Here is a 14,490-nt window from a genome sequence, read left to right as displayed (position 1 = left end):
TTTGTTATTGAGTTGCTGCACCTTCGTAGACGCTTTCCAGGAGGATACAATGAACGTGCTTTGGCATTGCCACGTGTCGGGTTCTGGTTGCAGAAGCTTATGTCATGGTGGTGACGTGGGATATTTCCTTTATGGGGTATTATCTAGATGGGATTGGAACCCACTAACAATAACATGATATGCATATCCACGTGTCTATTGTTGTTATTGTTAAATGCAGCCGGAGAAAAAACAGTATTATAAGCTATCATACAGAATTTTATATATGTTTAATATAGAACAAATATAGAGCCAAAAAAAACTATAAAACAGGACATGAGAAGGAACGAAGAGAGGAATTAGTTTTCTATTATTTTTTCTCTTTTTTTGGTGTATTCTTTCAACACGATTAATGTATATTTATATATAGATTTTCATACAGATTTTCATTCCCACTTTACTATTCATTTTCTTCATTTCTTATTCACTTCCCATTCTGACATCTATAAGCCCATATAATTGGTGCAAAGTAATTAATCATATATGGACCCCACATAATTGATTTTCACAACACTCCCCCTTAGGTTCTATCATATTACACTAAGAATTTGCCTAGTTAAAAACTTGTTAGGAAAAATTCAGTGGGAAAAAACCATAACGAAGGAAAAAGAGTACAATATTCTTGTGTGTCTGTGATACCCCTCGATTCTAGAGCCACGGATGATCAAGTCTGAGCACATATCCGAGGGATACCAAACAATTAAGTGTATAAATAAGCATGATTACAAAAGAAATAAAGAATAAATAATTAAGCTGAAAAGAATCTAAATAATAATTCTTGAAATACTAATTAAATAATCCAATAATACCAAAACCTCCAATATTGTTACAACTAGAAAATTCATCTAGTGGACCCCTAATAATATCCTAAGTGGAAAAGTAAATAACTGAACTGCAGAAAATTCAAAACTAAAACATAAATAAAAGTCCTATATAGTCAGAAGAGTGAGTGACTGTCTCTGCTCAGTACGAATAAGCTCTAAGCCTGAAACTGTCGAACACCTGAAAAATAATAGTGAATTAGGCCCATGAATAACTTCTATTCTACTACAATCCAAACATAGACTCGATACGCAGATACATCATAGACAACTCAACAATAACTATCTAGTCCATAAATATATAAATACACTCTAAGGGACTCTCACTGGACTACAAGGCGGTCTCAACCTGATTAGTAGACAACATGCAAAACGCACCTGAGAGCCGTCTCTGCTCCATTGCTTCGTCTTCACTTCGTCTGGTTGCCGTCTGTGCTTTCGGCAAACTCTAGTGTTCTATCCCAAACCTTGCAGCATTCTTAGAGTTCTATTTATGTTCCTAAATTCCTAGAAACCCTTCATAAACCTTTGTGATTTAATTGACCCAAAACTTACAGCATAACAAAACAGTTTATACAAGAACTAAAGTTTCAGTTAACAAAACAAACGAACAATTTATGGTCAGATAACATGCATCAATATTCCATTTTAAAGTTTAATTTACATCCAAACCATCCCAGAAACTCCTCACATTCCTTTGTGAATTAATTTACAAGAGTTTAATACATAATCCAAACAGTTTATACAAAGAAAGCAAACTTCAAATATTTATACGTTAATCAGTTTACAGTTCGGCAAATATGCATCAAACATCAGTTTTAAAAATTGAATTAATTCATGGAGACTATATAGAATGCACAGAACACAAGTTTACAGGAAGGAGATAAAATGAAACTTGCCTTTAGGTTTCGGTTTGAAACCTTACAGCGTCGTCTCCAAATTCTGGCAACTGTCGACTGCCGGCCAACCTCCTACCGCTCTGTTTCAACCCCACAAGCCATCATTTCATTCCTCCTTGGTCCGACCTTCAGTCCATAGCTGAAAGCCTAGTTGGTATTTAGGTTCCTTCTAAGAATATATATATAGCCGTCCCAATCTTAAGTCTACCCGTAACCTTATATCTACCAGTTTTAATTAAACCTAATATAAGTCGGCGACCTAATTAGACACAACAATAAAAACCCTACGACACAAATAAATTCTGTAAGCTACCAAATATAATCTACCAAATATACACTACAAAAACACGTTAATTAAAACATCAATAATCAAATATTTAAACCAACTATATATTAAATTAAAACAATTTAAATTAAATAATTAAATTAAAATAAATGCACCATTAATCAATTAAGAAGTCAAAACACATAAGTCACATAATTAATTAACCAAAACAACTAAGCCATATAATTAAATTAATTAATTAATAAAAAAAATTAAATTCCCAATTTTATCCTTTTGAAAATTAGGGGTATTACATTCTTCCTCCCTAACAAAAAGAATTCCGTCCTCGGAATTCACGAAACTCTGAATTTATGTCTTTTCAAAATTCATTTCCGTTTTCGTGTGGCACGGCTTTTTTTTATAGGAGTTCTACCAAATTCCAACACATCCAACCTTATACACGATTTCTATGTATCAGAAAAAGCATTAATGTACAACGCCTAGGTTGTATCCATCAACGATCCAATCTTACCCAATATTTAGCGAAGGGTAACGAGCTCTATTCCTCCAAGTTCCGTAGAACATAAGCATACAATTCCTATGCATCCAGCGCGAGCTAATTGGTAACGCTAAGCCACAGACGACTGCCTAAGTCTATAAGCCAAAATCCATGAAAAATCAGTGCAATACGTAACATTGATCTTACTCCAAAACCCATTGCTTCCTATAAGTCTTCTCAAATAACCATTACCTGATAGAAAACTCCTATATACGAGCTCAACTGTCTCCAAAATCCGACTGCTGCCTCCATACCGTGCGCAATCTTTACTAAAAGAGAGTATTTATCCCCCGATGTATTCTTAAATAAAGACAGGGTATTATTATATAATCTCACTTCTATGCTAGACCAACCAGTGAGAGATCTGTACAACATATTATCCAAAATTTCAAACATTGTCGCACTAACTTCCTTGTGCCAACAATAGCACAGATAATAACTGAAAAGCTAAGTAACGTTTTCAATTACCCATGCCTACCTAGGATATATATCCTAAGCATATTCGTCATGATCCAATATTATATTGCGATCAAATCTCCTATCTAGAGATGCAAAGCATAGTTGTTGCTCCCACACCTTCGAAAACTCCGTTGACATAGCAGTGTTTAGCTCCCTAAGAGATAACCGCATACCAGAATTTCGTTATCAGTGCAATGTAGAACTGACACGACACATCAAAACAAATCCGACTAACAATGATGTCCACAATCGAACTTGCTTGATCCACGACTCTTAATTCATATGGAAATTAAAGTCCAACCAATATCAGTACTTTCTATTAACCATCCATCTCCTGATTAGTCCTACTTCCCTGTTGATATAGGAAGCGGTTAAAACTTCCAATGATATCCAAGCCTCAATTTTCCACCTTGTTAGTAGGTGATACACTTGGAGACAGTGATACCCATGTTTCTATTCATACCGGCTCACCAAGATGATCCTGGTCAGTCGTGCTGTAACTCCTATCCATTTGACTGCACTGTAAAATTTATAACTTTTACTTCTCAGTCACTCCGACCTTCCTAGAATCGAAAAGACAACTACCAATCCTCCTTCAGTACCCTAAACTCATCTAAGTAAGATACGACCTCCTGTGGGGTCAACCCAAATATTCCAAGTTGACCGCCTCCATTTCCCTGGTAATAGCAAGTGTTATTATTTCCACGTGCTAAAATGCAACGGATTGCACAATAACCACCGCAGGTGTAATCACCACATCGGTTGATAAGATCATCCTCCTCCCCATTACTTCCATCCGACGAAACTTAATGCAAAGTATGAATCACCACATCTATCCATCTAAGCCGTCTCGTGATCCGTGCTATTCGTAGGAACTAATATCTTACTAGTTTCAAAATAGACAAAGTGAAACTGATTTAATTTTATCAATCAAACAATATCACAACCAGAATCCTGACCCTCGTGTAAAATCAGCAATCTCTCATCTAGATCCGTGGAAACTACTCTGTCAGTCCCACTCCATTATAAGAATTGGCTGCAAGGATCCAATGATCTTTGACAGTCCATCCAGATTATCTACTAGATAGCAGACTTTGAGACAAATTCACTATATCCCTTCTCCTGCCTGCCCTCCAAACATCTGTTTCCCTCTGTAAAGCATTATGTTTCCTCCAAATGCAATAAAGAACTACGAGTGGTGAACTTCGGTCCTTACATCCTCCTTCCAATATGTCTAACGAATGTATTGTTAGTTTAATAACACCAATTTCCATAATTAGATGTTCGGTCTCATCTTCAAGTCTTTGACATCCTACATTTCTAACACAAGTAAGTGTCAATTAGATTTCCTGTCGAACTTCTAAAAGAATACAGAAACAATCCATCCTCCAAATAATCAACAATTCCCAGCAACAACTATTTGTTACGAACTGGGACCATAAAAAAAATTCCATATTATTTGTGCAAATGAAGAGACTTGTTTTATCCTCGATATGCACCTCCAGCAATTCCTCCTAATGACACCCCCTCATGAAAAAAAAAAATCTTAATTAAGGATAAACTAATGAATAGTTAATCCGTATACTATCCTCAGTCGGTGACGTTCCATTAAGTACTTAAACCAGTACAAAATCCTCCTACTGACTTGGGAACACCTGTTTAAAATTTCCTAGAAGATATTCAGCCAAGCCAGTTCCTACGATAAACCAGCATGACGGTACAGCTTATCAAATGAATCTATATCATTTGACTCAAACTACTAGTTTACTTATCCCATCCTGAACACATACTATAACCACGCATGTCTAGGTTCATTAGATTGGCTAAAGTTAGATATAGTTACTAAATCGTATGATCACATGCCTAAAATCCTAACGTAATTAACGTTATTCCTCCAAAACGGTAGTTAACTGATCACTCACTTGTGTCCCCAACTAAACCATATTCCCAATCCTGAATACTTGACGAAAAAGAAACACATCAAGCACACACAATAAAACACAATAGAACCCTACGTAAAATATCGTTCCTCCTAGCACAGAAAATCTCTTTTAGAAATCAATTTTACCTGATTGGTTCACAATCTCCTTTCTACAGTTTCGGAGGTAATCATCCAACCTCGAAACATAGCGCAAAATAAACTCCATTTGCCTCAGCAATATGCCAAAGGCTTAACCTTCATCCTCCTTATACACGGAATGCAAACCATCTAATGTAGCTGTATAAAGAAACTTAGATCGTCAAAACCTAATCCCCATACTCCCCGGAACGTGCTATATAATCTTTGCTTCGTTCTGAGAAGAACTCCATCCGATTCCTGAACCCCTAAAGAGTTCTTTTTATCTACCTCATTTAAAGGTAATACACAAGGTTAACTATCTACCTCAACCCTACGAGTATCGTTCACTATACTATTAGCGAACAAGATCACTTTCGCGTGATCCTTGATTTTCAACATTCAACAACCTCTTTCTTGGATATGTTGAAATCTCCTCCACTAGAATTATCTTTGGACTCCTATTCCTCGGTTGTCTCTTTTACAAGAACAACTGAAATTGTGTTGGTCCCGTTATGCGGTGACCTAAAACGCACTCCTATATCCCTCATTGGCTTATACTTCAAAAAGTAGCACCAACCGGAACTAAACCTTCAATCCCAAGTTTTGCTTCTGATAGAGAACACGATAACGTACTCCTCTACTCCTTTGGTTTGATTCGTTGTCGCCGCGGACCCCATCCTCCTTCTAGTATCAACCATTCCATATTTATGGAATATAATTGATATCAGCTGCTCCTCCTAACGAACCGTAAAAGAGTACAACGAATCCTAATATGGCTCTAAGTTTTTAAGAGACACAACGCGGAAGACTTCTAACGAAAGACACTTCTAAGGACACTAGAACCTGGAGTGCTCTGATACCAACTGTGATACCCCTCGATTCTAGAGCCACGGGTGATCAAGTCCGAGCACAGATCCGAGGGATACCAAACAATCAATATGTAAACAAGCAAGAATAAAAACTGAATTAAGAATAAAATAATAATGCGCTGAATGAAAACTAAAATAAAAATCCTCAAACTTTAAATAATAAATTAATATTATTTAAATCCTTCAAATCCGTACAACTCGGAAATTCATCCAGTGGACCCCTAATAATTCTAACTGATAAATAAATTTACAGAATAAATATCCAACCCTAAAATAAGAAAATAAATCCTATGTAGTCGGAAGAGTGAGTGACTGTTTCTGCATCACCACGATCAAGCCCTAAGCCTGGTACTCACGAACACCTGAAAAATAAAGGTGGGTCAGGCTCATATGCAAGTTCCATCCTACTACAATTTGTACATAAACCCGATACGCAGATATATCCTAGATAGCTCGGCAATATCTAAAATAGTCTATATATATATATATATATACACACACTATAGGATGCTCACTAGCCTATAACATAGTTCAGCCTAGGTAGAAAGTGACATAAAAACACGCTTTTCAGCGGCCAAATACCTAGACCTACCAGGGAACATCAGCTATATCTAGCTACCCAACCTTTGCAATATACGCACTCTAACCGTGATCAGGAAACTCAAGCTCGTATCACGGTACCATAAATATATATATATATAAATTCCTTCCTAATGCAAAAAGATAAAACAAACATCCGTTATGTCGTTCAACTGTTTTAGTTGACAGGACATGTATCCATGTAGGAGTTAACTATTTTAGTTAATCCATTCCGTATGTATGAAGGGGTAGGACTTAACTTTTTGATCTAATCTATCCCCGATATGTCACCGTCCCATACCGGTACATATAATGCAAATGATCCACAAATGATGCACATTCATTAGAATATCAAATATATCCAGAAACCAGCATAATAGAAATCAGTTATTATTAAGATCCTATCATGCATCCAGTACATGATCATGATCATAACCTTTCTTTAAATTGTTAAAGTAATGATACACAATTTAAATTATCCAATTCCATACAATTGATCGAACATAAATTTTAACAGTTCATTAATTAACATCCATAGCACAATATAATGACAAATAGAGTTATAACTGTGCACATTATACTAGACTGCCAAAAATACTTCCATACTAGTCCAGTTCGTTTGCTAAAACAAAACTAGTAATCACAACCTGCACCATCCTTGACGGCATGCCAAGTAACGCTTAAATTATATGACGTCCCTTTAAACCTCACTATAGATTATCTGTCTAATATAACAACACTCAAAAATCTACACGGAATACATCTTATGAAACCCCAAAAGGATTCCCATACAAGTCCATTTAGTTCTCTAAAATAAAGCTAGCAACTAAAACTCCTACAACTCCTGTCGGCATGCAACCTATCAGTTAGAATTACATGACGACCCTAACCACAGCATAACCAACCTTCTTAGAGCTGAAACATGTCATTTATATCATTGGTATAAAATCCTAACATTTACCTTTATAGCAGTTCATTTAATTTACTAGCCAACCAACAATGTCCATTCCCCTGACCTGAATCAATACATCCTAGGTCTTAAACATGCTCTGTACATCATTTAAGAACCCCCATGAAACTCCAAAATTACCCTTTTGCCCCTGAAGTATCGAAAAATTACCAGAAATACCCCTAGAGGGGTTTCTGTTCAAAGGAGCCGGCTCCCCCCCATGGGAGCCGACTCTTCATCTTCCAGAGCCGGCTCTTCCTCATGGAGAGCCAGTTCTACCTTCTTGGGAGCCGGCTCCCTCACTTAAGGAGCCGGCTCTCTTCCCCTGAGAGCCGTCTCTGCTCCATTGTTTCGTCTCTGCTTCGTCCGGTTGCCGTCTGTGCTTCCGGCGAAGTCCAGTGTTCTATCCCAAACCTTGTAGCATTCTTAGAGTTCTATTTATGTTCCTAAATTCCTAGAAACCCTTCATAAACCTTTGTGATTTAATTGACCCAAAACTTACAGCATAACAAAACAGTTTATACAAGAACTATAGTTTCAGTTAACAAAACAAACGAACAATTTATGGTCAGATAACATGCATCAATATTCCATTTTAAAGTTTAATTTACATCCAAACCATCCCAGAAACTCCTCACATTCCTTTGTGAATTAATTTACAAGAGTTTAATACATAATCCAAACAATTTATACAAGGAAAGCAAACTTCAGGTATTTATACGTTAATTAGTTTACAGTCCGGCAAACATGCATCAAACATCAGTTTTAAAAATTGAATTAATTCCTGGAGACTATATAGAATGCACAGAACACAAGTTTACAGGAAGGAGATAGAATGAAACTTGCCTTTAGGTTTCGGTTTGAAACCTTACAGCATCGTCTCCAAATTCTGGCAACTGTCGACTGCCGGCCAACCTCCTACCGCTCTGTTTCAACCCCACAAGCCACCCTTTTATTCCTCCTTGGTCCGACCTTCAGTCCATAGCTGAAAGCCTAGTTGGTATTTAGGTTCCTTTTGTATTCTCCCTTCCAACCCTCTCAGTTTTTGCCTCTCAATACACTATTACGTGAATAGGGTTTTTTTCCAACCCTAACAGACTTATAAGAATATATATATAGCCGTCCCAATCTTAAGTCTGCCCGTAACCTTATATCTACCAGTTTTAATTAAACTTAATATAAGTCGGCGACCTAATTAGACACAACAATAAAAACCCTACGACACAAATAAATTCTGTAAGCTACCAAATATAATCTACCAAATATACACTATAAAAACACGTCAATTAAAACATCAATAATCAAATATTTAAACCAACTATATATTAAATTAAAACAATTTCAATTAAATAATTAAATTAAAATAAATGCACCATTAATCAATTAAGAAGTCAAAACACATAAGTCACATAATTAATCAACCAAAACAACTAAGTCACATAATTAAATTAATTAATCAATAAAAACAAAATTAAATTCCCAATTTTATCCTTTTGAAAATTAGGGGTATTATAGAGAGAGCCGGCTCCATGGAGGAGGGAGCCGGCTCCCTGATCTTCAGAGCCGGCTCTGTGGAGTCCAGAGCCGGCTCTAGGTCCCTCTGAGCTGTCCATGAAGCATGGAGCATGGAGCCGGTTCCATGCTCTGAAAGAACCTGCTCTTTCAGTTTTGAGAGCAGGCTCTCCTATTTTGATGCGTATTGGGTTTTTTTTGGGGCACTGTTTGGATGAGCTATGGATTTCGAACAGTTCTGGGAGTATACTGAGGTGTTTAACATTGTTATATAATTGTTACTAAGAGTCTCAGTGCATGGTTTATACAGTTATGCGAGTAGGATGAATAATATGAAATTAAACGCTTTTGCATGCTATTAACGGATAAAACATATTTGAATTGCATAATTCTAAATTAGTGTTTTAATGGATTATAACATGAGGTTAAATAATATTTTAGAGGCACAGTAGGGTCTTCAGTTAACTGACTGGACCTATGCAGGACTTAGACTTTGGATGCTTGTCTACTCTTTATAATTTTGGGATTATCTGGTTTGAACTGGATTATACTTTGGGTTGTAATCGTTGTAATAACATATACTATTCTGCAAGTAATTGGATAATGGTTTTAGGAATTTAATTGTTGAGAGCTTATGTATTATTCTGCAATTAATTGAAGGATGGTTTTAAACTGTAATTACTGAAATATTAAATATCTTCTTGCAATTATTTGGATTATGGTTTGGACTGTAGATTACTAAACTTCTATTTATGTGTTGTAATTTACATTGACATGGAGGATGGTATGCACCGGTATGGGACGGTGGCATACTAGGGACGGTTTAGCTCAAAACGCTAAAACCTAACCTATCGGATGAAAGGAATGGATTGTAAATTATTGAATCCTAAATTGTGTTTAAGTCAGATCAACTAAGTTGAGTGACTTCCTGGATTTGTTGGTTGTAGTTAAGTCATATCAGCTGAATAAGTTGAATGACTATCTGGATTGTGTTTTGTATGTCTCCTCAATGAATAATTGAATAACATACTCTAGATTTGGACGGACTTTAGATATATGGTTATGGTACCACGAGATGAGCTTGAGTCTCAGGCTCGTTGGTTAGGGTGCATATATGCAGTGGATGCGTAGCTGGATATAGTAGGTAGGTGTACCCTGTTAGGTCTAGGTACTCATGCCCACCTTTGGGTGCGTTTTCGCATGTTGCCTTCTATTCAGGTTGAGACCCCTATTATAGTCCACAGAATGTCCCTTAGTGTGGATATATATATATATATATATATATATATATATATATATATATATATATATATGCATGAACTAAATAGATATTGTGAGGTATCTAGGGTGTATCTGCGTATCGGGTCCACTGGATGGATTCCCAAGTTGTACTCATGGAGGTTTTGGATTTGGAGGATTTTATATTTCTTAATTCTTTCAGCTTTATAATTTAAATTCTTAAATCTTTATATTCTATGTTCGCTTTAAAATATTTTAATTGTTTGATATTTCCCTCGGGTTTGGGCTTGGGCCTGATCAACCCGTGTCGTGGATCTGAGGGGTATCACACCAGCTATGCATCCCACTCATATACGCTCCCTAACCATCGATCCTAAGACTCAAGCTCATATCGTGGTACCATAATCACATATATATATATAAATCTATCCAAAACTAAAGTATGTCATTCAATTGTTTATTGACCTGACACAAATATAAGCAGGACTTAACTTTAATAGTTAATCCATCATTTATTCCATAATAGGTAGGACTTAGTGTTTTGAACTAATCCATCCCTAATATGCCACCGTCTCATACCAGTGCATATAATCCACAAAATAGTCCAATAATTGATAAAACATAAATAAGTAATTCATCAATTATAATTCAGAGAATAATATAATATAAATCAGATAACTAATTGAGCACATTATATTGAATTATACAACGGTATAATCATACTAATCCATTTAACTTGCTAAAACAATAACAAGCAATTAAATCTTCCACTTTTATAGACAGCATACAAATAAGTATTAAATTTCATGATATCCAATATTTTAGCATAATAGCATAGACTAAAAATCCTGGAATTTTAACATGTTAATTTAGATCATTTAAAACTCCCTATTAAAGTCCAGAATTTTATTTTAACCCCTAAAGTTCTAAAAATCTCAAAATTATACCCGTAGATGCACTGCTAGCAGGGGAGCCACCTCTCCCAAAGAGGGAGCCGCCTCTTCCCTTTGTGAAGCCATCTCTCCCCAATGAAAAGCCGGCTCTACTCCTTGTGGAGCCGGCTCTCTCCCTCCCAGAGAGCCGTTACTAAAACCTTTCATCTTCTTCGCTTCTGGCGATATTGCAGAACCCTCTGTAATGTTTTATTAAGGTTCCTAAGCTTCAATCTATGTCCCAAATAATCCTATAAATTCATAAAATACAATATGCATCATTAACAATAATTTAAAATACCTAATATGAAGCAATTGATACGATACATTAATTTTCAATTAGCAACACATAACCAAGTTAAAATTCTAAATTAATATGCATACAAGATCAGTTTTAAAGTCTGATTAAATCCTGGAGATTATCTAGGCATGCACAGAACACAAGTCTAAGGGAAGGAGTAGGATATAGAACTTGCCTTTGAGATTTCGGACTAAAATTTCAATGTTGTCTTCCTAGATTTTTGGCAATTCCTTGACTGTTCTCAACTCCTCTACTGCTTCTGGTTCAACCCACAAGTAGTCTTCTTCCTTCCTCCTTAGTCCAACCTTTCATCTATGGCCGAAACCCTAACTTGTTCTCTTAGTTTTCTCTCAAACCTCACTATATATCACTCAACCTCTGCGTGTACGTGAATAGGGTTTTTAACCCTTGGCAGACATAACAACATATATATAAGCTTAAAAACCTAATTCTAATTAAAATTAGAGAAGGAAAAGAAAAGAAAATAAATATATAACTAAGTCAGCTATCCCACCACGTGATTTCATAAAAATATATAAAACCCTAAAACTATATTATACATATATAATGAATAATGATACTGATTTAATCATTAATAATAATTAATAATTAAACAAACCCTATATACATATATACCCATATATATATGTATAACCATCCATGGGTATTAACTGTACCCATTAACCTCCTATCCAACTAATCCATACTATCCAAGCCCAATTCTTTAAAATAAAATAAACATTTAATCACATAATTTAATTAACCAATTTATTACTTTATTCAAATCAAACAATTATTTCAATTTTCACGTAAGCATACAATATAAATAAAAACAAATAATTAAATTAAACAATAATCCAATTAAATAATTAACCAATTAAACATATAATCAAATCATCAATTAATCAATTATATAAATAAAAATGCAAATAAAAGAAATACCGAGACTATTCTTTTAAAATTAGGGGTATTACAATGTTTGAAAATGGTATTGTATGGGTTAAAACTGCCTCATTAAAACCTTGTCAGGAAAACCTAGTGGGAAAAACCATAGCGAAGGAAAAAGAGTATACAATATGCTAATACATTTTCAATTCAATTGTTCCCCCTCATTCAGCATTAAAAATCTTTGAGTCGACGCATTCCAATATTATGCACCAGCTTCTTGAATGTTGTAGTTGGAAACGCTTTAATAAATAAATCTGCTAGATTATCACTTAAGTGTATCTGTTGAACATCAATATCACGACTCTTCTTGAGCTCGTGTGTGGAAAAGAATTGTAGTGAAATGTGTTTAGTTCTGTCACTTTTTATGTAGCCTCCTCTTACCTGTGCAATATATGCTGTATTATCTTCATATAATATTGTTAGCCTGTCTTTGATTGAGGAGAGTCCACATGATTCCCGTATATGTTGTACCACAGATCTCAACCAAACATACTCTCGACTTGCTTTATGAATTGCGAGTATCTCAGAGCGATTTGAGGAAGTTACAGTCATGGTCTATTTCATAGATCGCCATGATATAGCAATATCACCATAAGTAAACAAGTACCTTGTTTGTGATTGTGCTGTATGTGGGTAAGAAAGATAACCTGCATCTGCATATCCAATCAACTGGGGCTTTGATTTTCTTGAATAAAACAGCCCAATATCAGTCATTCCCCGAAGGTAACGCATAATGTGTTTGACCTCATTCCAATGTCTCCGAGTTAGTGCAGAATTATATCATGCTAATAAGTTGACTGCAAATGCTATATCAGGGCTAGTGCAATTTGTAAGGTACATAAGAGCACCGACTACACTAAGATATGGTACTTCAGGACCAAGACCTTCTTCGTCTTCTTCTTGAGGACGAAAAGGATCTTTCTTAATATCAAGTGATCGGACAATCATTAAAGAACTTAAGGGTGAGCTTTATCCATATAAAAGCGTTTTGGGACTTTTTCAATGTATGTTGACTGATGGATAAGAATTCCACTTGGTAAATGCTCGATTTGCAGACCAAGACAAAATTTTGTTTTACCAAGATCTTTCATTTCAAATTCTTTCTTTAAATAATCAGCAGTCGTGCTGAGCTTTTCAGAAGTTCCCACAAGATTTTGATTGTCAACATATACAACTATAATGACAAATCTAAATTTTGATTTCTTGATGAAAATGCATGGACAAATTGGATTATTTATATATCCTTCTTTTAGTAAATAGTCACTTAGACGATTGTACCACATGGGTCCAGATTACTTTAAATATCCGTACAAGGATCATTGTAGCTTGATCGAATATATGGTACGCGGTTTCAAGTTATTTACTTAAGGCATTTTAAATCCTTCAGGGATTTTCATATATATGTCACTATCTAATGATCCATATTAATAAGCTATAACCATGTCCATCAGACGCATATATATCTGATCCTTCTAAGACTGTCAAACTGATCAAGAAGCGAAATGTGATTGCATCCATCACATGAGAGTATATTTCCTCATAATCAATACCAGGTCTCTGCAAGAAACCTTGGGCTACAAGAGTGGCTTTGTATCTTATAACTTTATTTTTCTCATTATGTTTCTGTACAAATACCCATTTATACCCTACAGGCATGACATCTTCAGGTGTTTGGATTACAGGTTCAAATACTTCACGTTTTGCTAATGAGTTTAGTTCTACCTGTATGGCTTCTTTCCATTTTTGCTAATCAATTCTACGTCGACACTCTTCGACGTTTTGAGGTTCAGGATCCTCATGATCACCTGCAATTTCAAGAGCAACTGCAAAGGAGAATATATCGTTAATAATAATTGTATTTCTATCTCACAATTCTTTATAGTTTATTAAGATCTCATTATTTTTAGGTACAAGTGCCACTTCCGGGGCATACCTCTTCTTAGGCCTTTGCCTCTTCTGGAGCTTATGACATTTCTGGAGCTTGCCTCTTCTGTGGCTACTTGCTTATAAAATTTATATTGATCAATCATATTTGTTGTTCCTTTTGCAAGTGTGGCCTT

At 35.5% G+C, this 14,490-nt stretch overlaps 1 protein-coding gene across 1 annotated transcript; it reads right to left on the bottom strand.

The window, feature by feature from the left end:
- Positions 1 to 3,075: 3,075 nt before the first annotated feature.
- LOC132281986 (uncharacterized) lies at positions 3,076 to 14,086 on the bottom strand. The gene is made up of 3 exons (XM_059783630.1): positions 13,870 to 14,086; positions 3,628 to 3,847; positions 3,076 to 3,196 (listed from the first exon to the last, which is right to left on the bottom strand). Exons 1-3 carry the CDS (start codon positions 14,084 to 14,086, stop codon positions 3,076 to 3,078), a joined length of 558 nt encoding a protein of 185 aa, XP_059639613.1.
- Between the last annotated feature and the right edge of the window lie 404 nt (positions 14,087 to 14,490).

The sequence above is a fragment of the Cornus florida genome, unplaced genomic scaffold, assembly GCF_030987335.1.
Source record: "Cornus florida cultivar Cherokee Brave unplaced genomic scaffold, ASM3098733v1 CherokeeBrave_3.0.0_Hap2_Chr11, whole genome shotgun sequence".
In the NCBI taxonomy this organism is placed as follows: Eukaryota; Viridiplantae; Streptophyta; class Magnoliopsida; order Cornales; family Cornaceae; genus Cornus; species Cornus florida.
The sequence above is the reverse complement of the archived record's forward strand: the minus strand, read 5'-3'. Positions and strand labels throughout refer to the sequence as shown.

Excerpts from the sequence above, each read along its gene's own strand:
- LOC132281986 (XM_059783630.1), bottom strand. The coding sequence starts at position 14,086 with ATGCCTGTAGGGTATAAATGGGTATTTGTACAGAAACATAATGAGAAA. Across the intron at positions 3,848-13,869 it reads ATATGCGTCTGATGGACATG|TTTCGTCGGATGGAAGTAAT; the intron begins GTTATAGCTTAT and ends CTTTGCATTAAG. Across the intron at positions 3,197-3,627 it reads AGGGTACTGAAGGAGGATTG|GGAGCTAAACACTGCTATGT; the intron begins GTAGTTGTCTTT and ends GTTATCTCTTAG.